The sequence below is a fragment of the Notechis scutatus genome, chromosome 4, assembly GCF_049901735.1.
Source record: "Notechis scutatus isolate UNSWTSFEM ecotype Mainland chromosome 4, rNotScu1.2, whole genome shotgun sequence".
Taxonomy (NCBI): Eukaryota; Metazoa; Chordata; class Lepidosauria; order Squamata; family Elapidae; genus Notechis; species Notechis scutatus.
This window is the reverse complement of record NC_142012.1, coordinates 76,604,899-76,628,939: the sequence shown is the minus strand read 5'-3', so window position 1 is coordinate 76,628,939 and position 24,041 is coordinate 76,604,899. Positions and strand designations below refer to the sequence as shown.

The 24,041-nt window shown below is 41.9% G+C and overlaps 1 protein-coding gene, 1 long non-coding RNA gene and 1 other non-coding gene across 3 annotated transcripts in view; all 3 read right to left on the bottom strand.

Annotated features, from left to right (window-relative positions):
- Positions 1–5,477: 5,477 nt before the first annotated feature.
- Positions 5,478–24,041, bottom strand: part of LOC148130791 (uncharacterized) — a 715,147-nt gene continuing 696,583 nt past the window's right edge. Inside the window, exon 2 of the long non-coding RNA XR_015749312.1 lies at positions 5,478–8,881. This is a non-coding gene — a long non-coding RNA (uncharacterized LOC148130791). The remainder of the gene's footprint in view (positions 8,882–24,041) is intronic.
- Positions 9,919–24,041, bottom strand: part of BMPR1A (bone morphogenetic protein receptor type 1A) — an 83,718-nt gene continuing 69,595 nt past the window's right edge. The window contains exons 5-13 of the mRNA XM_087963866.1: positions 22,300–22,396; positions 21,617–21,643; positions 21,443–21,515; positions 19,995–20,139; positions 17,846–18,038; positions 16,031–16,328; positions 13,204–13,379; positions 11,323–11,453; positions 9,919–10,233 (exon numbers count right to left, since the gene is read on the bottom strand). Of these exons, the coding sequence (XP_087819992.1) occupies positions 10,108–10,233; positions 11,323–11,453; positions 13,204–13,379; positions 16,031–16,328; positions 17,846–18,038; positions 19,995–20,139; positions 21,443–21,515; positions 21,617–21,643; positions 22,300–22,396 (1,266 nt within the window). The 3' untranslated portion in view covers positions 9,919–10,107. The remainder of the gene's footprint in view (positions 10,234–11,322; positions 11,454–13,203; positions 13,380–16,030; positions 16,329–17,845; positions 18,039–19,994; positions 20,140–21,442; positions 21,516–21,616; positions 21,644–22,299; positions 22,397–24,041) is intronic.
- Positions 18,991–19,124, bottom strand: LOC113416419 (small nucleolar RNA SNORA21). Its single transcript, XR_003371455.1, has one exon. It is a non-coding gene; the product is annotated as a small nucleolar RNA SNORA21 (small nucleolar RNA).

Here is a 24,041-nt window from a genome sequence, read left to right as displayed (position 1 = left end):
CTTGGCCCCAATGTCCAATTATTCTCGGCTGGATAACCAACTCTTCAAAAAAACAGCCAACGAAGGGCAGAAATGCAGTCTGAACCCAAAGTAAAGATAATTAGAAATTTAAAAAAACCAACACAAACCACACTGAAGTAATTAACACAGCAGGCCAGGAAGATAAATTGAAATAGATTTTCAAAGGATAAGGCAACACCCACAATTGGGAGGACACCAAAACCCAGATAAGGCTCGACCAAGAAAATGCACGCTCTGCTTCCAGCAAGGAGCGTTGACCTACTTGAGCCAGAATTTTTTTTTTTTTAACATCCTGGATTAAAATGTACCTGGAGTGATTATTTCCAAAATTCATGCGCTAAAAACTGTGGAATCAAACTTACTCAATGAATGGAAATCATTTTTCTTAAAAAAAAAAAAAATCCTTTTCAGGACAGGGTTCCAATTTATTACTAGTAATGCTTAAAAAAAAAAAAAAGCAAGGATGAATAAAATTGGGGGTTTCGCAAATATACATTAAGAAATAAGAAATAAGCTATTTTTGACACAATTAATTTGCCTTTGGCAAAAAATGGAAGCTACGCAAAACTGAATTTACCGTAGTTGGTCTTTATATCAAAATACCCCCAGAGGATATCAGGCTACAATTAGGATGGGATTTTTTTAAGGTAATTGGCAAAAAAACAACAACCCTATAGGTAGTCCTTAACTTACACTATTTATTTAGTGACCGTTCAAAATTACAGTGGCATTGAAAAAAGTGACTTATGATAGTTTTTTCACTTACAACAGTTGTAGCATCTGCACGGCCACGTAATCAAAATTCAGATGCCTGGCTACAGATTCATATTTATGATGGCTGCAGTGTCCTGCATTTGAAATGTGGATTTATAGGCGGCTGTTCAGTATAAACTGGGTTGACAAAATCAGAAATGAGGTGGTGATAAGCTGCCTGGGAAAGCCAAGGAAAGTCATCAAAGCCATTAAAAAGTGAAAATTAGAGTATTTCAGACATGGGATGCGACACCCAGAAAAATACGGCATCCTTCACTTAATCGTCTAAGGAAAGACTGAAGACAAATGAGGGCCAGGCAGAAGAAGAACATCAGGGCTTCAGAATCTAAGGGACCAGTTTGGACAAAGCTCAACAGGACTTTTTCGTGCGGCTGTTGATAAAAATAGGAATTGCCAACATGATCACCAACATCCGATGACGGATACGGCACAGGAAGAAGCAGTGTTCACTTTATAACCTTGTTAGTAACTTAACAACTGCAGTGATTCGCTTAACAAGTGTGGCAGGCAAGGTCGTAAAATGGGGCAAAACTCATTTAACAACTGTACCATTGAACAGCAGAAATTTTGTGCTCAGTTGTAGTCTTAAGTCAAGGACTATTCCCTACACAGATGTATCTATATAAACTTCCCCCCAAAATCTCTATCTTTTAAAAAAAATAGTGAAGCATATATTAATGGAATCTCTGTACTCTTGGCACACCAAGAGACAGGGAATGTTTTTGGGTAGGAATATTGCTGTGATGACTCGGGGCATGGCACAAAGGCACATAAGGAAGACGAGTCCCTTTAATATCTCCAACTTTGCCCCCCAGTGTCCAAGGTTACCTTCGGCTGGAAGAAAAAACTCTCCCAAGAACAGTCTTTAAGTGGAGGAAATTCAGTCTGAAAACAAAGTACATAGAAACTGTAAATAAAAATCCACACAAACCACGCTGCAGCAATAACTTGACAGGTCAGGATAAGGAATTCCAGACCTGAAAGTCTAGCAAAACATACATAGTTGGGAAGACGCCAGGAACCCAGCTAAGCCTCGACAATAACAGATAACTCACAATTTGTTTCCAACAAGTTGCTGTGCGCAATCTCCCCTTTTAAACACCGTTCCCAGCTGCAGCTAATGAAGGGAATCAGGGCCCTTTCCTCCCTCGTAAGCCACGCAACTCACGTTGCTCCCTTCTCCGTTCCTTCCTGCGTGCCCTAGGATGAAGAGGGGATGGACCTGGATCTTCCTCTGAATTCCCTCTGCCTTGCTCTACCTCTACCTCTCCCCTGCTCTGCCCAGCTGGACTTTGCCCTTCCCATTTCTTCCATAGCCAATGGAGTTGCACTCCACTCCCTGTCAGCTGTTCGGCCTCCCCCTTTGAATCAGATTCCAACAGGGGCATGACAATTGCTTCCATATATGCATTACATAAAATAGCAAATACACTAGCTAGCCCACCATTGAGAATCATTACTGTTTGTCTGGAAATTGTTATCAGCAACACCACAGATGTGTAATACGTTTCAGTCACCAGGGGACACACAAACATGAGGATAAAATGTTATTCTCATATCCCTTTGTAATGTTATTGCGCCATTTCTTGGTGATGTACAATGTCCTCCTCGATTCTGAGCCATAATAAATGTGATTACTACACTGAGAATAATCTTTATTATACATGCTGAAGATTACTTTGGGTGTTAATTTCACTGCGTGATGCAGGGCCAAACAACTCCTAGTTGGATTCTGAATTTAAATACATGGACAGCAACTTAGCAAATAATATGAGCAGCTGGGCGTAAAACTGGCACACAAGTTTAAGCACGTTCTGTGTAAAATACTGCTGTCTCTCACCAATTTCCCTCTGCTGCAATGAATACCAGGCAATTGAAAAATAAAGAAATTCAGTAAGGGTTCTCTGCATAAAACTGAGTAAATAAAAACTCAGAATTAGCCACACCAAGTTAATAATACTCGTGTTTAAGTCCCGTTGAAAGCAAGACTGTGTCTATGACTCAAACGTTTAAGAATCATACCCAGCCAAATTGTCATGTTTAATTTTTTGTAGTAAGTGTGACATATTTAAATCCTATGATTTTAGTGACTGACATTGGCGCTGTCTGAGCTTGGTTGTTTTCTTGCAGACGCTTCATGAACCAAACTAGGTAACATCATCAGTCACTGATGAAGTCATGAAACCTCTGCAGGAAAACAATCAAAATTAAAGAGCACCAAGAACCCCACATTTCAATCTTGAAGTATAAATATTCTCCATCAATTTAGCGTCTCACCTGTAATTCTTCTTGGCACAAGACACAATTGGGAGAATGGCAACAATCATCACTGATAGAAAATTTAACATTTATGGTCGATTATGTGAGATCTCCAACTTTCACGTTACCGCAATAGTATTATATTGAAACATCCCAGTATATCTTTGTTACATTCTTAGTCACCTTGATGGCCTCAGGATTGTGGCTTTTAAACAAGAACACAACATGTTGACATCATGTTTCAAATGGCGTGTTAAGAGAGGTTAGCCTCTTCATACCCTGAGCCTCTGTCAAAAGATTCAATATGGCCTGGAAACTCGTTCCACAAAACATGGATTCTTGTGTTGACCACACATGAGGCTCTTAGAAATTCCAAAGTTTTTATAAGGATCCCAAAATTCGGAGCAAACATAAAGGACTTTTGAGTAAAAGGGGGATAAAGAGTAAGATTGAAGAAGTGGTCAATTGCATCAGGGAATGAGCTTCAAATGAAGTTGCCAGGATAAAATCCTGCTTGCAGCCTTCTGGTAAATGGATTGTGGGAACACCAACTGTGGCAGATGTACTAAGATCATCATCGATCGATCGATCCGCCCATTAAACCAACACTTATGCACATCTAAAGTTTAAAGGTAGATAAAAGCTAACGTTATTGAGAGTTAAGCTTTATGGGAAAGCAAAGAATATTTTTGTGGTATTCTGACGAAATGAACAGATCTGCTTATTTTACACTTTAGAGCTGTTGTGCACATGTGCTTTCCCTTGGTAGCTTTCTTAGCAGATTATCTTGAGGTTTATTCTCTGTTTGGGATGGTTATCCAGTGCCCATGGAAAGGAAATCTCCATTTCTCTTCGCTGCATTTCTGGATATCTCCACCCCTTCATCCATCCTTCTGCTTATCTATTTATCCATCCATCCCTCCACCCATCAATCCATCCATCCTTCCCCCTCCATGCATCTTCACCATTTTTTTAAAAAAATGTAACTGAAATAGTTGTGCTATTTTTCTGAACACATTTTTTTGTACTTGAGCATGAATTTTTCTCATGCTCATTTTTAAAAGCAAGAGAGACCACTGTAGATCTGGAATTCTGCAGCCACCCAATATTAAAACTGCTCAGGAACAAATATATTACTAACGTTTACTAAAATAAGGTTATTTACTAAAAATAAAAAGATACAGTGACATAAACTTGTGTACAGAACAAAGCAATTCATGGTAAACATAAGGCACCTTTTAAAATGGATGTGATACAAAATAAAATAAAATAAAATTAGCCCAGTACATTTTAAAAACATTCTATGTCTGGCATCTGTAACAAAAGGAATATAATCAAGCTGCTATTTTCACCCTCTCTTCTTTATTTACATGATCTCTAAAGTCAGCTACATTATTCTTTCTGTTTACAATATAATACAATTTTATATAAGGCAGGAATAAGCCAGAGCATGTAAGAGTACATGAAGTGAATTTCTAGACTGCATTCAAGGTCATTAGACAAAACTATAATGAGATGATTTGAGTTTGGACAAAAAGCATTGTTCATTCTACACATATTGCCACCTGTAACAAGCCTTTAAACTGAAGAACCCACCTGTTTAAAAAAAAAATGAGGCAAGCCAGGGAAATTTCTCTATTATGAAGGTTTTTTTTAAGAAAACAAAAAACGTGGCAAATCCTTTCCAGCTCATGGAGATGTCTGCAACAGCCCATTTTCTGGAGATTTCCTTGGCTCATAAACCAGCATTTGCCACCACAATGGACTGGGAGAAGATTCACAAGCACTGAAAATTCAGTAAAACATAAGGCAAGGTCAACTTTATATTTAACCGCTGTCACCAGACCAGAATATGGATCAAATCCAAGACGGTTTCCCCGAAGACCATTACAATTTTAAATGCTCCCAGGCACCACCAAGTGGAATTTGGCACTTTCTCATTTAGGAGCAGTTGACACTTATTGCAAGCTGATTTTTTGCACGCTCTTTCTCTCTTTGACTCTTTCTCTCTTTGACTATCCCAGTGCTTGTGAGAGCAGGAGGGGATTTTTCTGCCCTCCGTGCTTTAGGTGGTGTTAAATGGAACCAACTGGATCCACTGACAAATGACTTTAAAAAAGGAGCCCAACAGAGTGAGAAGCACTGAGGAAATAAGTATGAGAAATTAAAGGCATCCTTTAATACCTTTAAAGGATGCCTTTAATTTCTCATACTTATACTCCTAAATACCTTTAAAGCCTCATTGGTGCAGTGGTTAGAGTGCAGTATTGCAGGCTACTTCCGCTGACTGCTGGCTGCCTGCAATTTGGCAGATCGAATCTCACCAGGCTCAAGATTGACTCAGCCTTCCATCCTTCCATGGTTAGTAAAATGAGGACCCAGATTGTTGGGGGAAATATGCTGACTCTGTAAACCACTTAGAGAGGGCTGTAAAAAGCACAGTGAAGTGGTATATAAGTCTAAGTGGTATTGCTATCACTGAGATGCGTGAAAAGACTTTGATGGATTAAAACACGGAAGGCTGATTGACACCAGCCCTTCAGGTCAGGCAGACTTTTCATGGCCTCTGAGGCTCCTGGACTGTTTAATGGCACCAAAAAGATCCGTTCTTTTTGTAAAGGGGTTTTTGTCTCTGTAATTACGGTGACGTTTTGGCAGCATTGTGCTAATAGAGATATAAATCTTTCATTTACTACTCCGTAATTGAGGTCTTATCCCACGGAATGAAAATTAATATACAACGTCAAGGAGCAGAAAGCTCGCTGAGCAGATCACAATAGGAGAAACATTTTAGAGTAAGAAAGGTGAATCTTGCATAGGGTTCCACGAATGGCCGGATCTTTCTGTTGCTTCTAAACACCGTTCATTCCCCAAGAAGGAGTAAAATATATGGAAATCTTCTTCCCCTACAATCAGAAACATTTTCTTCTGATGATTTCATATTAACCTCAAGGCTTCCATGCACAAACACTTTTTAAGGTGGAAGGTTTTCTTAAAAGCACAGTCCAAAGGCACAATTACCTGTTGGCCAGGCGTCAATCTGCACAACACGTAATGGAAGACATTACAAACCATTTTTGAAGAAGAGGCCCGTACTCCCTAATAGCAATTGTACTGAAAAACACAATATACTGCTATTGAAACTCTCCAGATTGGGGTGGGTTATAAAAATAAGGCCATTACGTAAGACGGTTTAAACAAGGGGTCTCCCACCTTGGTGTTTTAAAGAATTGTGGACTTCAACTCCCAAATAGACTTCAGTGGACTTCAAGTCCCAAATAATCTGGGAGTTGAAGTCCGCAAGCATGGCTGGCTGGGGAATTCTGGAAGTTGAAGTCCACAAGTCTTAAAGTTGCCACAGTTGGAGACTCCTTGTTTAAAACAGAAAGCAAAACAGCATCGAATTCTGACAACCTCTGCACAATTCACTCTTACTATCATGAACATCCTATTTATTTGCTTGCAATATCCAATGGCAGCTGAAACAAGCACACAGCACAATTTTGTGTAGTCCAGCCTGGCCATCTATTGTTAGACCTATCGTGTCCCAAGAAGGGTGTCATTATCCCACAAGAGACAGAGAGTGTCCAGTCTCCTTTGCACACAAAAGGAGATTCTGAATTATCCATTGTCTTAGGACAACCAGTTGTAAGTCGCAAGTTCAACAAAAGGCATCTGATCGTTGTTTCGCTCAGGTCCACGGAGTGACCTGTGATAAATGTACACTTCAAAAAAAAAGGCAACGAGGGTTGGAAGATGTATCAATAAAACTAGGGCGCTGGAAGAGACCTGTTGAATTACATACTAAATGACTAACAACATGGGGTATATTAAGGAGAAGTTATGCTTTTTTTTTTTTCAGTTAAAAGAACCAAGGCCGCGAGGCAGGTTCCACACAAACATACGCTGAAATTTACTCCCGTGTACTGTGAATTGATAGCAGCAACAAGCTAGTTGAAATAAAGATAGGAGTAAGGTAGAGTTAGTAGTAGTCGAGTAAAGGACATCACTTTATGGAGCAGAATTAAACTAACAAAATTAATCTCAGTTCTGACTGTAAAGTTTTCACCTACCGCTAAATTGCAAAGGAAAAATCGGTGCGTTGCTTTGATTATGCCAATGTGGGCGATTGTGAATGGAAGGAAACTGTGTTACACAGCTGTAATCCACTCTGGAAACTGTAACCCCTATCCTATTGGAGATCACCAGACCAGAAAAACTGATCTATACTAAGGCATGTTAAGAAAATGTGAAACACATTTAACAATTCATAGATATAAAAAACAAATTAGGAGGCCTACTGGATCCAAAGAGCAATGGCTCTGACCAAATATGACATTAAGTAGATTGTCTTTTATTCTAAAGCTTTTTAAAAATGTGAATATTAATGGTCAGCACTTACAATGCTACTAGAAGTTAGCCACCCTACATGGCACTTTAAAGCGGAAATACATCGGGCTAATAAACCGACATATCCCTCACCAAAATTTCCAAAGAGCCGTGATATCTTTTGTAAACAAATATTGGCTTAAATTGAATTTTAATTTAAAATAATTTGGCTAGACTGGGGGTTTCTTATCTGTATTCTCAAGAAGCCCGAGGCCCCCCTCGGAAGATCTCTACAAGAAGACCATGGTTGCTGGTCGTTACAGAGGTCGCTGCAAAATTAAGAGAAAAATCAGAAAGTTGGGTGTCTAGATCTTTAGAATGTCATTGTTGTGGCCTGCCGGCGGCTAGCAGAGCTGGCAGCAGAGTCGGATAGTGAGGAGGTTGGGGAGGAACATGGGCCAATCCTGGAGGCTGAGGAAGGCTCAGACGAGGGCTCTGCGTCAGAGGCAGAGATGGGGCCAGGGCAGTCTGGCAGTTGTCAGCTGCCTTCGGAGTCGGGCAGCAGTGAGGTGGGGGAGCAGCTGGAGCCAGGTCCCAGCCTGCGCATGCGCAGAGCTGCCAAAAGAACAATTACAGACTAAGGGTCAATGTGGGAGTAAAGTCACAGGTGGATGGTAAATGGCCCTTCCCATAGGGATTAAAAGAGGAGCAAAAAGGGGAGGGGGCTTTTGCAAGAAACAATTCGTTTGTTGCAGAAGTGTGAAGATTTGTCTGTGCATCTCAGAGACTCTGTGCTGAGCCTTCCTTGTCAGCACTGTGTTTGGAAATATTTACTTGGCAGCTCTCCAAGCTAGATAAGGTCTGTGCTCCTCATTGCACCCTTGAAAGACTGTTTGCCAGGCCTTTGGCGGAAGGCGAATGCAAGAAATTCACCTTTGTTTAATAAAAGGGGTTTTGCTAGGACAAAGGGTCTGCTTAGTGCTCTTTGGGGAAGCCTAGGACAGAACAGTCATTGAGTTGTGAAACATACTGGTGTGGCACCTGGTGGATGAGCAGCCCTTAGTAGACATAGCGGTATGGAAGGTAGAGAGAAACCTCAGAACGCACAGAGCCCGAAAGAAAAGCTGGACTACATTAATAATTTGGTTTATCCCGAGTAATCTTGAACTGCTCCCGCAAAACAAGACCTGAGGTAAGTTTCAGAACCTTACACTACCTTCTTAGCGATGGACAGAAGAATGTGTCCTTCGCTAAGGACCGGTGGCAAACCATCGTCCGCCGTTCGCTTGCCTTCCCAATAAATTAATCCATAGCTTATGTACCTATTATCCGTTTGGAGGAATATGCACTAATACTTAAAGGCATTGCTGAGTAGTGAACAAATGACTTAAAAAGAAATGTTAAATAAAATTTTGTACACCAAGTCATAAATTAAACGAATACTGCTATGTGTTGCCTGACCCCAAATCCCCTCCATGCCATTTTGGTTGAATTCACACTCAAGTTGCATTAAAGCAAGAGTATCCAACCGTGGCAACTTTGGACTTCAATTCCCAGAATTCCCCAGTCAGCCAAGCTGGCTGGGGAATTCTGGGAGTTGAAGTCCACAAATCTTAAAAGTTGCCAAGGATGGACACCCCTGCATTAAATTTTCTACCGAATGCTTCTCAAAGGAAAATTGAAACGCTTTGTGTAATATCCGTGCCATCTATTCCATTCAAAGCGTCACATTTGGCAGGTGTGTTTCTAACGGGATCTTGATGACTTTGAAAATTATTTTCAGGTCTCTGCACGGCATGTTGACACCTATACAAAGAGCAGGCAATAAAAGCACACTGTGTACTGCATAAATAATTTCCCTTTTCGAAAAAAACAACAACCCCAAACCAAAAAAAAAAAAAAAATCACACCAGCTAGGACATGGTTTACAGTACAAGATTATAGGCACTTAAAATTATCAAAGCGATTCTGCGGTTCGTTCTGGCGGACTTTGGAAACAGCCTGCGATATTGATTTCGATCTTCGCCTCAAGCTTGAAAGGAAGCTGCGTGAACTTTGACAGGAGCTGTTTGATTTCGGGTCATCCTTTTGATGCAAACACGAAAAGGAAGGTAGATGTAACTCGTCTTCGCATCTCGTAGGCATTGTGAACAAAAGAAAAGAAACGGGTAGCTTTGCACAAAATTGAATGGCTTCTTTAAGTACTCCAAACACGGGAGGAAAAAAAATAATAATTCTGGCACAACACTGTAGAAGACTTAAGGGACTTGTCTGATTACTTTAAGTGTCCCAGACACACAGGCTATATTCTGTCAAGTCCTGGTTAGGTAACATCAGGCAGGAGACAAAAAGCTTGATTTTTCCTTCCATTCACTGCTGTTGCATTCATTTAACTTAAGGCTTTCACAGAAAGCGCGATCCATCTGAATGTTCAATTCAGCACTGAAGAAAACCGATGGGAACCTAAAACTGGGATGAAAATCTTAATGCAGCTCAAAATTAAAATTAAAAAGAAGACAAGGCCATCCACGCATGTATCGTATTGTGTGCGCGGATCCCACGTTCTTATTAAAATGTAATATTTATTAGCAGCCTGTAGAATTAGCGAGGAAGTGTGGGCTGAAAGTCAGATGTCCCCTCCTGATCCCACCAAACCTGCTCTGGGTTGAGTGAAGAAGTTCTTAAAAGAGTCCCCAAATTCACTCTTCCTGCGATGTTTCTTTGTCAAATTTTAACGTCTTGCGATTCCACCATCTTGCCCAGGGTTTTCTTAATCCTCAAGGCGGTCAGTCTAGAGGCTGGGTTGTGGGCCCAGCATTCGCACATTAATTTCAGTATGGCCCTTAAACACTGGAAACAGAACAGAACAGAAAAATCTCATAGAAAGGAATACACTGAAATATTATTAACCAACCAACTGTGTAACATGTGCTAGCCTCATTATGCCCAATTTAAAATTGGTCACACACAAAAAAAATAACAATAAGCATAGAAAAACTCTGAAGTAGGTGAGTTGACCAGGAATTCAATAATAATAATAATAATAATAATAATAATAATAATAATAATAATAATAATAATAATAATAATAATAATGGAATTCCTGGGCTTAATGAAAGAGCAGCACAGATGGAGAGAGGTATGAGAAAAAGGAATGCCAGAAAACTAGTAACGGAGTACTACACAGCATAAATTAAAGGATGAAACTACTGTAGTATCCTTTACTTTGGAGTTAACTACTGTAGTGTCCTTTATTTTAGAGCAAGGGTCTTCAAACTTGGCAAGTTTAAGACTTGTGGACTTCAACTCCCAGAAGTCCTGGAGCTAACAGGACTGGAGGAGGAATTCTGGGAGTTGAAGTCCACAAGTCTTAAATCTGCCAAGTTTGAAGTCCCCTGTTTTAGGGTAAAGGATAAATAAAAAACAGAGGCAATAATAATACAAAGAGGCAAAGGACACAAAAACTAATTAAAGAAGGTCCTTTTAAAAGAGAGTCTAGTAATTGGGGATGTATACATATACTGAGAAACCAGATTTTAGGAAATTAAAAACATTTTAAATATCTACTCTTAGTATTTTAAGGCCTAGCAGTGCTTTACATGTTTGGATAATCTATCAGCGAAAATATGAACAAAGTAACCAACTTTAAATGTGCCCTTTGAACACTGTTATATTCAAAGCTCTTTGATGTTGCATTAATTGTTCACCAAAACAATTTCTCAGAATAACATGATGTGACCCGAGTTCTCCAGCATGGTTTTGTTCTGTTCTAAACATGAAAGAAAACCATTTTTGTGTCTACTCTAAATTTGTAGTCTTGGATGGATGAAAACATCCCAATTAGAAGCCAGCCAGAAAGCATGGAATTTTTTTGTAAGAGAGATTAAAAAATAAATAAATCTGAATTCACCCTGAGTTCATTCCTAGTGTGGTGCTTACCTCATCACTATTCCATCGATTTGACACCACCGGGCGCAGATGTTTCATGCAAACCACCTCTCTCATATCCTCGAACGAAGGATCATTCGGGACCATATCGTAATAGGGCAGTTGGTATTCTTCGACAATCCCTGCGAGAAATTCACAGCTGCTATAAATATTGGGGTGAGACCAGAGGTCACCGAAAATGTGCCTTTTATTCAAGCTGCAGTTAAAGCTCTCACAGGCTTGATTTTCCCAGTTTGGAGAATGCAGTGAACAAAAAGAGAGCCCATTGGTGGCTGTCATGCCCGTCAGAATCGGATGAAGACGACGAACAGCTGACAGGGAATGGGAGTGTGGCTCCGGTGGCTGTGGAAGAAACTGGGGAAGGGCAAAGTCTGGCTGGGCAGAGCAGGGGAGAGGTAGAGCAAGGGAGAGGGAATTCAGAGGAAGATCCAGGCCCACCCCCTCTTCAACCTAGTGCACGCAGGGAGGAAAGGAGAAGGGAGCAATGTGGGTTGGGTGGCTTATGCGGGAGGAAAGGGCCCTGATTCCCTTCATAAGCTGCAGATGGGAACACAGTGTATAAAAGAGGAAGCTGTGTGCAGCAAGCTGTTGGGAGCAAACGTGAATTTATCTTGTATCTTTGTGGCTTATCTGTGTTTCTGGCATCTTCCCAACTGTGTGAGTTTTGCTGTGCTTTCAAGCCTGAAATTCCTTCTCCTGCCCTTTCAAGCTAATTACTTCAGTTTGGTTTGTTTGGATTTTAAGTTACAGTTTGTGTGTCCCTTGTTTTTGGACTGAATTTTCTACAGTTAAAGGCTGATCTTGGGAGAGATTTTCTCCAGCGGAAGGTAACCTGGACATTGGGGGCAAAGTTGGAGATAATAAAGGGACTATTATTGCTTATTTGACTGTGTTGCCTTTGTGCCATGCCCCGGGTCATCATAGTGGCTTTCTCTATTTCTGGAGCAAATTCGATCAGTCCCAAAGAACATCAGGAGAATAGCACTTAGAGAGCCCACCTGCGTTCCATTCTATTTGCATCCTATTTCTCATGCAGAGGGTTTGCCAAAATATACATAAATTGCCTGACAACTACAGTTAAACTGTATAAAAGGACCTCTGGAATGAGAGATTCTAAATTATCCCGGGTTGTTCAGATACCACGTTTAGTATTTAACAGAATACGACCTTGGAGGTCCTTCCCTTGCTCAAGCAGGAAACCCTATACTATTTCAGACAAATGGCTGTCCAGTCTCTTCTTAAAAGCCTCCAGTGATGTGGCACTCACAATTTCTGAAGCCAAGCCGAATCACTGGTTGATTGTTCTTACTGTCAGGAAATTTCTCCTTAGTTCCACGTTGCTTCTCTCCTTGATCAGTTTCCATCCATTGCTTCTTGTCCTGCCCTCTGGTAATTTGGAAAAGAGGTTGACCTCCCCTCTTCTTTCTGGTAGACCCTCAAATATTGGAAGACTGCTATCCTGTCACCCCAGGTTCTCCTTTTCACTAGCCTAGACATGCACAATTCCTACAACTGTCCTTCACCACATTTTAGTCTCCAGGCCCTTAATTGCTCTGTACAGGAGTCGGCAATCTTAAGCACTCAAAAATCCATTTGAATTTTCCCACAGAAAACACCGGGAGCCACAAAACCTACTGGGGGGGTTGAAAAGCTCAATAAATCGTGTGCCAGCAGGTGTCGCAAATGGGCGGTTGTGACACATATTTTGAGCGACAGAGAGCCACAGCAGAGGGATGAAAGAGCCACATGCGGCTCCAGAGCCACAGGTTGCTGACTCCTGGTTTAGTACAAAAGGATTCAGGCAATGAGGAGCACAGAAGGTTCCACTTGGGGGTGATCTAGGAGGGTTTGGGAGTAATTTTTTTTTTTTACCTCCTGTGATGCATCGCCGAGCCATTTCCCAAATGATCAAGCCGAAGCTGTAAATGTCGGCCATGATGTATGGCTGGAAGTGATTCTTATTCAAAGTTTCATCCAGGACTTCAGGGGCCATGTATCGTTTCGTGCCCACCCTCGTATTTATAGGGACATCGACTTCATTTGTATCGCTAAAAGGCGGCAAAAGATAAGAAACAAAGCAAGACAGAAGACGATGCAATTATGGTAATAACCATACAGAATGTTTACGACGGTAATTTTTTTTAATGCAAATGCACTGAGATTAAACTCATTTACTAATGATTTACCATTTTCAACCGCCTGCTTCTAAGATGGAAATTATACTAATTTACTTCTCAAGCATGAATAAAACGGTATTATTTCTGAAGATTCAGCGTTGAAAGGATTTCTTCATTGTAATGGAAATATTTGAAGCTGCCAAGGAAGAGCAGAATCAACACTGAAATATGCCTTTTGGTCTGAAGCCAGAGATAGTTTTAGCTTGTGTTTTTAGAACGTCAGTCTAGATACGTTTTGACATTAATGTTCTGTCTCGATTATCCCTTTCATGTTTGTTTTACGAAGGAAACACTGAATTGCCTTAGTTTGTCAATGCTGAGCATCTGTTCTTCTGATACAAGTCATCCATGGGAAGGAACAATGCTGTTTAGATCTGTGGGCAGGCAACCCATGGTATGAATCTTATCAGCTGCTCTAGCAAATGACTCAGAAGGTGATTGGCTCTCCTTGGCTTGAGATGTATGAAACTAGATGTCACCTGATGGTCAAGGTGGTGTTGTGGCCCGCCGGCAGCCTGCGGAGACGGCAGCAGAGTGGGACAGTGGGGAGGAACATGGGCCAGTCTGGGATTCTGGGGAGGAATCGGACAAGGGTTCTGTGTCCGATACAGAGATGGGGCCAGGGCCATCTGGGAGTTATGTGCTGACTCTGGAGCCTCCAGAATCTGACAGCAGCGAGGCAGAGGAACAAGGGGAGCCTGTTTCCAGTGAGCGTATGCGCAGAGCTGCCAGAAGGCAAGAACAGTTAAGACAAAAGGGGCAACTCGGGAGTAAGGCTTGGAGGTGATTGGCCCTCCCATAAGACATAAAGGAGGAGCAAAGGGACAGGAACCTTTGTAGGAAGCAACTTTGTTCGTACTGGTCAGTTTGAAACCTGAAGCTCTGTGTTGAATTTGTGCTCCGTTTTGGCCTCGTATAACTAATTGGAAATTTAGTTGTTGGCAGCATTTCAAGGAAGATAAAGGTGCATGCTTATCAGACTTATCCTGAAGGACATTGGTAGGCTTCCATAGGACTGTTTACAAACTCTGTGAAATTCATTACGGGCTGTGAATGACTAAAATTCACAGCTGTTGAAATAAAGAAAAACGGGTTTTGGGACTAATGTGTGTTTGCTAGTGTCTCAATAAGTGTTGGTCAGAACAGGTGTTGACCTAGGTGATCTAACAGTGACAATACAATAGAGTTAGAAGGAAAGTTGGTCTTCTAGTCCAATCCCCTGCTCAAGCAGGAGACCCTAAACCAGAGGTCTCCAACCTTGGCAAGTTTAAGCCTGGTGGACTTCAACTCCCAGAATTCCCCAGCCAGCAAATCTGGCTGGGGAATTCTGGGAGTTGAAGTCCACCAGGCTTAAACTTGCCAAGGTTGGAGACCCCTGCCCTAAACCATTCTGGACAACCTCTTCTTAAAAACCTCCATTGATGGAGCATTCACAACTCCTGAAGGCAAACTGTTCTCCTGATTAATTGTTCTGTCAGGAAATTTCTCCTTAGTTCTAGGTTGGATATCTCTTTAATGTAATACTCATTGCTTCTTGTCCTGCTCTCAAGTGCTTCAGAGAATAGGTGGACCCTCTTCTGTCTGTGGCAGACCCTCAAATATTGGAATGCTGCTATCAAATCGCCCCTCATCCTTATCTTCTTTAGATTAGACACACCCAGTTCTTGCAACCATTCAACATGTGTTTTATCCTACAACCCCCTAGTCATCTCTGTTGCTCTTCTCTGCACTCTTTCTAGAGTCTCAATGTGTTTTTTGTATTGTGGAGACCAGGACTGCATGCAATATTCCAAGCTTACTAGTGCAGCAGAAGTACTAACCCTTTCTCTAACCTTGATACTATCTCTATGTTGATGCATCTCCAGGTTTCGTTGTATATGAATACTGTATTTACTTTATTGATGCCTCTCAACTCAGCAACTTTAAACTGTGCGGACACAGAGAAACCTGGCTGTGGAATTCTGGGAGTGGAATCCACACAGATTAAAGTTGCTAAGGTTGAGAAGCACTGTCCTCTATAAAGCTGCGTTGGCGCAGTGGTCAGATTGCAATACTGCAGGCTCCTTCTGCTGACTGCCAGCTGCCTGCAATTTGGCAGTTCGAATCTCACCAGGCTCAAGGTTGACTCAGCCTTCCATCCTTCTGAGGTGGGTAAAATGAGGACCCAGACTGTTGGGGGCAAAAGGCTGACTCTGTAAACAGCTTAGAGAGGGCTGTAAAAAGCACTGTGAAGCGGTATATAAGTCTAAGTCAGGAGTCGGCAACCTTAAACACTCAAAGAGCCATTTGGATCCATTTCCCACAGATCAGAAAACACCGGGAGCCACAAAACCTACTGGGGGTTGAAAAGCTCAATAAATTGTGTGCCAGCAGGTGTCGCCCATTGGCAGTTGTGACACATATTTTGAGTGACAGGGAGCCACAGCAGAGGGATGAAAAGAGCCCCATGCAGCTCCAGAGTGGCAGGTTGCTGACCCCTGGTCTAAGTGCTATTGCTATATAAGGAGGACTTGATTGTCTACCTGTTAAATTTGACAGCGAGGCCCAAATCTGCAATGCAGCAGGACCCGTTCCTCTTGATCAAAATGTTTTTGCTCTTCAGGTCTCTGTGGGCAATAGCAGGCTTCCCTTGAGTCCCATAGATTTCCGTGTGCAGGTGGCAGAGGCCACACGCGGCAGAATAAGCCAGTTTCAACAACGCTCTGTTGTCCAGCGTGGTGTACTGCAGGAAATCATACAAGGATCCCTTTTCGTGGTAATCGGTGATCAGGTAGAGATGAGTCCAGGAGCCTGTGCCTTTAATGTCTGCTGCGATGAACCCTGCAGAATTGGGAACAGAATGGGGGGAGGGGTTTAAGTGCTTCCCATTAATCATTCAACGGAAAGCAAATTTAGAGATGAATAATGAATATATTTAAAAAGCATTTTGGAGACACGAGGCAGGCGTCTTCACTCAGGGAGCTGTCACCCAAATCCAGTTATTCAGCTTTGAGGAGAATAAAAGCCAAATGTTGCCCCTAGCAATGACTGCTGATTCATTTTAAGGCGGCTCATCCCCCCCCCCTCATTTCTGAGTTTCTGATGTATGTTTTCCATCGTGGTGGTTCCGGGTTTGCTAATGTTAACAGTCAGGTGAAAAAAGTAAAATATGAAGGGTTTTCTCTCCCCTCCTTCCCCTTTTGGACATATCAAAATGTTATCTTAATTGAAACACTCTGTAAGGGTAATGTGAGTGCCCAACAGTAGTATGAAAAATTTGACATTTGCAACCATTGATTTCACCAAAAATGAACAGATTTTCCACAAATCCTCCTGTGGAAAAATTTAAGTATGCCTTTGGCTCTAATTCCTGGTCTCATGGCAGAAACAACCTCAAATAGGCATTCCTCCTCACTGTCTACCAATCTCTTGACTAAGATGATTTTTTTTCAGCAATGCATCTTTTGAGGGATTGCTTGCATGCCTAGCCAGTTTTAAATCATCTCGTAGCATCTCAATGGGATTTAAATCTGGGTTTTGACATGGCCACTGGAGACCTTCCTTCCTTGCTTCCTTCCTTCCTTTCCTTCCTTCCCTTTTCTTTCTCCTTCCTCTCTTTTTCCCTTTCTTTCCCTTTCTTTCCCTTTCCTTTCCCCTTTCCATTCTTTTTTCAGCCGTTCCTTAATGCATTTATTGAAATGTTTAGTGTCCTTGTTGTATTGCAAAGTCCACTTTCAGTTCGGCTTCATGTTTGCAGCTGATCTGGTGCACTTGATTTTAATTTTAGGTATCTGAGCTAGTGATCAATGTAGGAGCGCGCTTACTTTTTCCGCAGGTGAAATTGTGCAGTTACGTTTATTTAAATTACAGATTGGAACGCAAATTGTAAATGTGGCATGATCTTCTGTTACATTATATTCCCCCTTATCAATATGATCAAAATGAAGAACTAACATTTGTATGCTAATAATAAGTTGAAAAGCTAAAAAAAAAAATGTAAATGGGGTGTACTTGTTTTTTTTCCCCAACAAGTTTATAGAGAAATTTACACACTCGACTAGCTGCAAATCCAATGGAATACATTGGCTCACTCTGAATTTTAGGAATATAGCAGGCGAGGTGAGGGATTTTCATCTCATCCAATTTTCACTTTACTGGAGAAAATGTTTCAAAGCCGTAACAACTAACAATGCAAATGGAATTCAGTAAAAAAGAAAAAGAAAAAGAAAGAAAAACACTCAAGAAAGTGTTGGAGAAAACGTTTTTGTCATCTTTTCATATTCTGCTAGAAACATCGCATTATGTATGAAATCCTTTCCATGACAAAACACAATCACAGTGTGAGCCTCTTTACTTACCAAGTATATTTTCATGGCGCATAAGAACTGTCTGGTAAATCTCCGTTTCCCGAAACCAGCTGGCTTCTTCGGGGGTGGAGAACACTTTCACGGCCACCTTTTCCCCTCTCCATTTACCCATCCAAACTTCACCGTACCTCCCTTTTCCAACCTGCTGGATCATCTGAATCTGTTTGGCGATCGTCCGTTGCACCTGACAAAAGGGGGAGAGGGAGAAAGGCACCTGAGGATTCTCAAGCTGCTGATGAAACGTTTTAACTGTCAGGATTCCAGGCAGTTACTCCAATTAAATCATGAGCCTCGAGCCACACTTCCAAAACTATAAAAGGGATTTATTAGAAGTTAACATGCCGGCATTAGCCTGGGCGTAGACGACTCTGAGATACGTAATTCACTGTCACCCTCAACCCTGCTTTCCCCCCCACCCCTCTGGGTGTATCATCCAATGAAACACATCCATAGCCAAGAGTCATCAATCATGCTCTCCAATTAGATTTTTGCCCCGGCAGAAGCTTCAGTCATCTAATCAGTCTTTGAAGAAAACATGAATGGAATGTACTTTCAATTCCACACTGCTGCCTGCTCTTTGAAACTCCCTCCCCTTCTTTCTGTTGTCAACTATAAAACGTGTATACAAAATGTTTTATGAGTTGACATCAACAACATCATCATCATCATCATTAAAAAGGATGTGAACTAAAAAGGTAATGACCTCTTTGAGGATTTCATAGATTAGGCATTTAAAAGGTTTGTTCAAAAACAGCTATTTTTTACATTAAAGCAGGGGGGATCCAACTGGATTTCTTGGAGGGCCAGATCAGCATTGTAGTTGTTCCCTGCGGGCCGGGCCGGGAAGAGATGAGAAATGGGACGGACACACTCTTATAGCGACCTGCCCACTCAAACAGGGTACGGGGGGCCCACAGGCAGTCCCCCTGTGCCCCATTTTCACTAGCAGAGACACCGTGGACCGGTCCTTTACTACTTCCAGGCCGGCCCTCCGGGCCATATTTAAACACCCTGTGGGCCAAATCCAGCCTGTGGGCCTTGAATTCGATACTCCTGTCTTAAAGCATGTAATAGCTGAAAAGCACAGGACTGAACAATATTGTAGCAACCGAAATTCTCCGCCCCCTTTTTTTCTGTTCTGTTGCATCACCGATTGAGGAACAACAGCACAAGCTGCAACCTCACCCAAAAGTAATGCTGTTTCTTTACCCTTCCACGACAACTTCCTGGGCCATCGGAAAACGGACCCAACAAGTGCTTTTTGAAGGGAAGCAACTGAAATTCTTGAACTACCCTGTTTTCCTGAAAATATGACCTACCCTGAAAGTAAGTCCTAGTTTGATTTATTACATGTGCGCCCAATATAAGCCCAACCCCCCCCAAAACAAGCCCTAATTAAGATCCCGCCCACTCCAGAGTGCACAGGTAAAAATTAAGCTAGGGTGGTGGATGGGGGTGGTGATGGAGCTGTCCTACTACTTACCTTTGGACAGTTGTAGCCAGGCCTCGCACGCCCTGACACCTGCTTTGCCAGCACATTTCTTCTACAGCCAGCAAGGCTGGAAAGGCTTTCCTGAAGGCCTCTGGAGCTGAGAACAAAGCTCTGGATCGATCCGGAGTTCTGTTATCGGCTGCAGGGGCCTTCAGGAAAGCCTTGCCGGCTGCAGAAGAAGTTCCTGAAGGCCTCTGACAGCGAAAAGGAGGCCGGGAGCGATGCGCGCAAGTGAGGTTAGTTAGTGGATGACATCCCCCGAAAATAAGACCTGGTGCCTTTTTTGTAGCAAAAAATGTAAGACAGGGTCTTATTTTCGGGGAAACATGGTAAATTAATTTTGCTTGCTTTTCTCTTCAAGAATGCCTTAGGCTGTAGGAGAAGGAATGACAGAGCCAGGGATGGGAGTGTAAAGAGGGATCCCTACGTAGCCAGAAACATACTAAGTCCAACTGCTTTGAGTGCTGTTGAATTTTATCTAGATCTAACTAGGTGCTGATTGTTAGTTGAGAAGATTCCTGTACATGGGTTATTAGCAAAAGAAATAAGTTAAATTGATAAAATCGGTTAAATGGAAACTTCATGCCTGGACACAGAAACTTGGACAAGTCTGCTATAAATCATGTAACTCCTAAACCAGGAGCTTACCAACAGAGGCAGTCCTGAACCACTTCCAGAGCTGATCGACTGGTCAATAAGATCCTTTAATGATTCCCCAGCTGGGATGAAGGCCTCATCCTGCTCCAAATCACGATTATAACGTCGTCTCTTTGTTACCCCTTTGCAGTAATGTCTGGAGAAAAAAGAGATTCAAATTCACGCAATTCTGATTTGTCAAAAGTAATTTCAAAATCGTATGCCACAGACTTCCTCCATGTTTACATTAGTAAGGTTTTTTTTTTTTAGTTTACTTTATTGATTAGCTCTTAGGCCATATAAAAGTGCAGTTCTAGACACAAGTTATTACTAAAATCTGATAAACACAACTTAAAATGAAATTGAAATAAATACATTTTAAAATGAAATTGGAAAAAAATAATAATTTCATATATAGATAAATAAAATGTGATAAAACTATATTTCAGTGTCACCCCTACAATCTACCCCAATCAGTCCCACATATGCCAATCTCAACTGAACCATTTTGCTTAAGTTCTGTGCTGTGTTAAATGTTATTTTCAGATTCTGGCCGCACATACGGTAAGTTGTTTTGATATGGGGGTCCTAATAAGTCATTCATTTGGTATATAGATGGAGGTACCTGTCTCTTAATGTGAAATGGCCGAGCAAATGCAAACGTACTTTTCAAATAGACAGCTATTTAAAGCTGCAACTGCCAAACATCTTAGAGAGATATTTACGCAAGCGAGATTCGAACATTAGTAAGTAATTTCCTAATTGTTCATTTTATGCGATCATTATCTACCTGAAACAGAACTGAATAACTGAACAGAGAATTTGTGCCTCACCTTGAATGGAGGGTTTACGTATAAGTGATACAAGTGAGTTCAACATTCAATCGGTAATTTCTATCTCTGGATAATAATATAATATCATATAAAATATATTTTCTTCGTCTTACTATGAAGTTATTTAATTTAGATCAAGCTAAACAATTTAAGCTAAATTAGATGAATTTTAATCATCCTAGTTTTTCTGTAAATATCTTCAGGATCCCATATAAGATTATACGATGTAAAGGAATATATTAACCATAAACATTAAATGTGCAGATAGGCAAATACAGGTATCAAATCATTAAAATATTTTATATCCAGCACAAATAAGACCACGAATCTTGAAAGTTTCTCCCACATTCCACTACAGACTGTGCAATGGGAGGTCCTGAGTATTATGCCACTTTATACAATTTTCTACACATTTAACCACCCAAAGTGATGCAAATCAAATTTCACAAAGGCGCCCCTCGCCGGGCCGGGCCGGCTGAGGGCGCGTCTCCGCTCGGAAGCAGGCGCCCGGGCGCTGGCCCTGGCTGCAGGGGCTGGGGGGCTCCAGCTCTAAACTGCATTTAAAACTTCCAGTCTATCCTGTTTTAATGCAACACATTAAAGCTGTAAATATCCAACATGATTTACCTGTAGCAGAAGCAGCCAAAGAGGGCAATCATGGCAATTATGCAGACTGCCATGCAAATAAGCACAGCTATCCGTAAAGTTTTCGGGCCGGGGGGTAAGTGCTGCCATCAAACAGGTTAACTAAATTTTGCGCAAGGCCTGGCATATGCGAGCCAGAAAATAAGCACATATCGCAAGGTATGCTGCCATCAAACAGGTTAACTAAACGAACAAACAAACAAACAATAAATAAATAAATATTAACATAGAATTTCTCAACCTTGGTCTCCTTAAGATGTGTGGACCACACTTCTAGAATTCCTCAGCATAGCTGCTTACAGAATTCTGGGACTTGAAGTCCACACATCTTAAAAACTGTCAAGGTTAAGAAACACTGCATTAATGTAATCATAATTAAATGCAGAACTCTCTCACAGAAAATATCAGACAAGATTTAGACAAATCTTATTGCCATCTACCTTCAGTAATGCAATTTTGCAATAGTTGTTGTGTGTGCAAACTTTATGTGGAATGTCATCATCTGTGGTTCTATTGTTATTCCACTGGTATCTTACTCCCCAGAGATTATAATTAAGAAGATGAAGAGCTCTAAATTGAAATTTTTTGAAACAGGGCAATCTGCCTAGCACCTGATTTGATGTCTATGCAAATAAACAGTGTTACCTTCCCCCAGAGTTTTATACTATGTTTTACAATGCTCAGAACTAATTGATGTCCACATTGCTAAGTCTTCTGTTGCTTGGATATCAGCTACTTGGGTGATAGAGCAAGGTTGAAAAATAGATGGGTAAAATGTTCACGCAAACGCCCACCACCCCAGGGATCCCACCCACTGAATATATCAACAAGCATGGTACTTTTTGAAGTAGGGGGTAGAGTGGGCTGCAGATCTTGATTGCAGAAGTCGGTCCGGCAACATTCAATGGTACGGCGTCGTAAAACAACTCGGGAATCCTACAGAAGAAATTGGACACTGAAGCAGTGCTGAAGCACTTAGCTATACACAAAACAGTTACACATCAGTTATTAGTATTTAGAGAATGATGAGAACATGGCAGAAGTGAAGCAAACATACCCATATATACATAGTCTGCGTGATTATGAGTAAAACTCTACAGGGGGTATGGCAGTGGTCTCATAACTGAATGTCCAATTCAGCTGCCCAGGCGATGGCCTCTGGCATTACTTCGTGTAAATCTTTTAAGGAACCAGAGAACGTACTTCATGGGCAATCTTGCACAATATGTTTAATAGTTTGCAGATCAGCCGCACAATTGCACAAGGGGAAATCCTTCCATCCCCACTGATACAATTCTTTCCAGTATCACATCTAATTCTGAGACAGGTCAAAACCAGACGATTTGGTAGAGGGATCACTAATGGTCAGGCCACAAGAAAGTAATTGCATTGGACCACCAGCTAATCATAGGTATTTTCACAACCATGTACACATGTTCCAGGATCTACAACGAAGAACTGGAAAGCAGGCATTTATGTAGATTGTTGCTTTCCAAACAATATTTAAAATAAAGAAATGAGATCTGCCACAAAAGGTTGGGGTGTGAAGGTCAGGTAGCCATAGCTGTGAACTTCACCCAGCAATGGCACTTACGACTTAGGTACCACTTCACAGTGTTCTACAACACAACACTTTCTGAATGGTTTTACAGAGTCAGCACATTGCCCCCAACCATCTGGGTCCTCATTTTACTGACCTCGGAAGGATGAGTCAACCTTGAACCAGTCAGCATCGAACTCCCAGCTGTGGGTAGAATCAGCCTGCAATTCTGCATTCTAACCACTGGGCCACCACGGCTCTCACCTTAGATGCCCCATTCGATTTTCCATTTTTAAATTTATGTTTATTTCCTATGTATCCCTCTAGCATTTGGCATTTTCTACTTAGTGAACATAGACAATCTTCTCGGGGACATTTCGAGAGCTACCTATTTGATCCCGCCTGGCTTTCTTCATGCACAATAAAGTTGTTTCCCTCTGAGTTAAGCTAAAGGACTGGAAGACCTCATGCGAATATCACGATGGGCTTCTGAACCGCAACATGGATGGGGTTTGTAATCTCCTTGTTCTGGAACTTTCCCCAACTTCTCAGACTAGTCTGCAGGAGACCTCGTATTGCTTGGTGGTCTCTCATATAGTCCTCACCAGGGGTGAGCTTCAAAATTTTTAGCAAGGGGTTCTCTGCCTGGTTGCTGGGTGGGCGTGGCCTAGTTGGCCTCCTGCACCGTGGCAGGGGGGGGTGTTTGCCCTCCCCGGGCTCCGGAGGCTTTTCTCGAGCCTCCGGAAGAACGAAAGGCTCTCTAGGCTCCGGAGGCTCTATGGAAGCTGGAAACGGGCCCATTTCCAGCCTTCCCGAACTTCCGGGAGGCCCATATTTTTCCCTCCCCGAGCCTACCTGCATCCAAAACAGGCCTCCTGGGAGGGGAGGGGTGGGCGGGGCCAGCCAGGAGTGGGACTTGGGGGTTCTCCAAACTGCACAGAATTTTAGCTAAGGACTTCCCCAAACCCTTGCAAACCTCCAGCAGCCCAGCCCTGGTCCTCACTTACTGACTGCAATTGGGGCCAGCAGCTACTAAGTGAC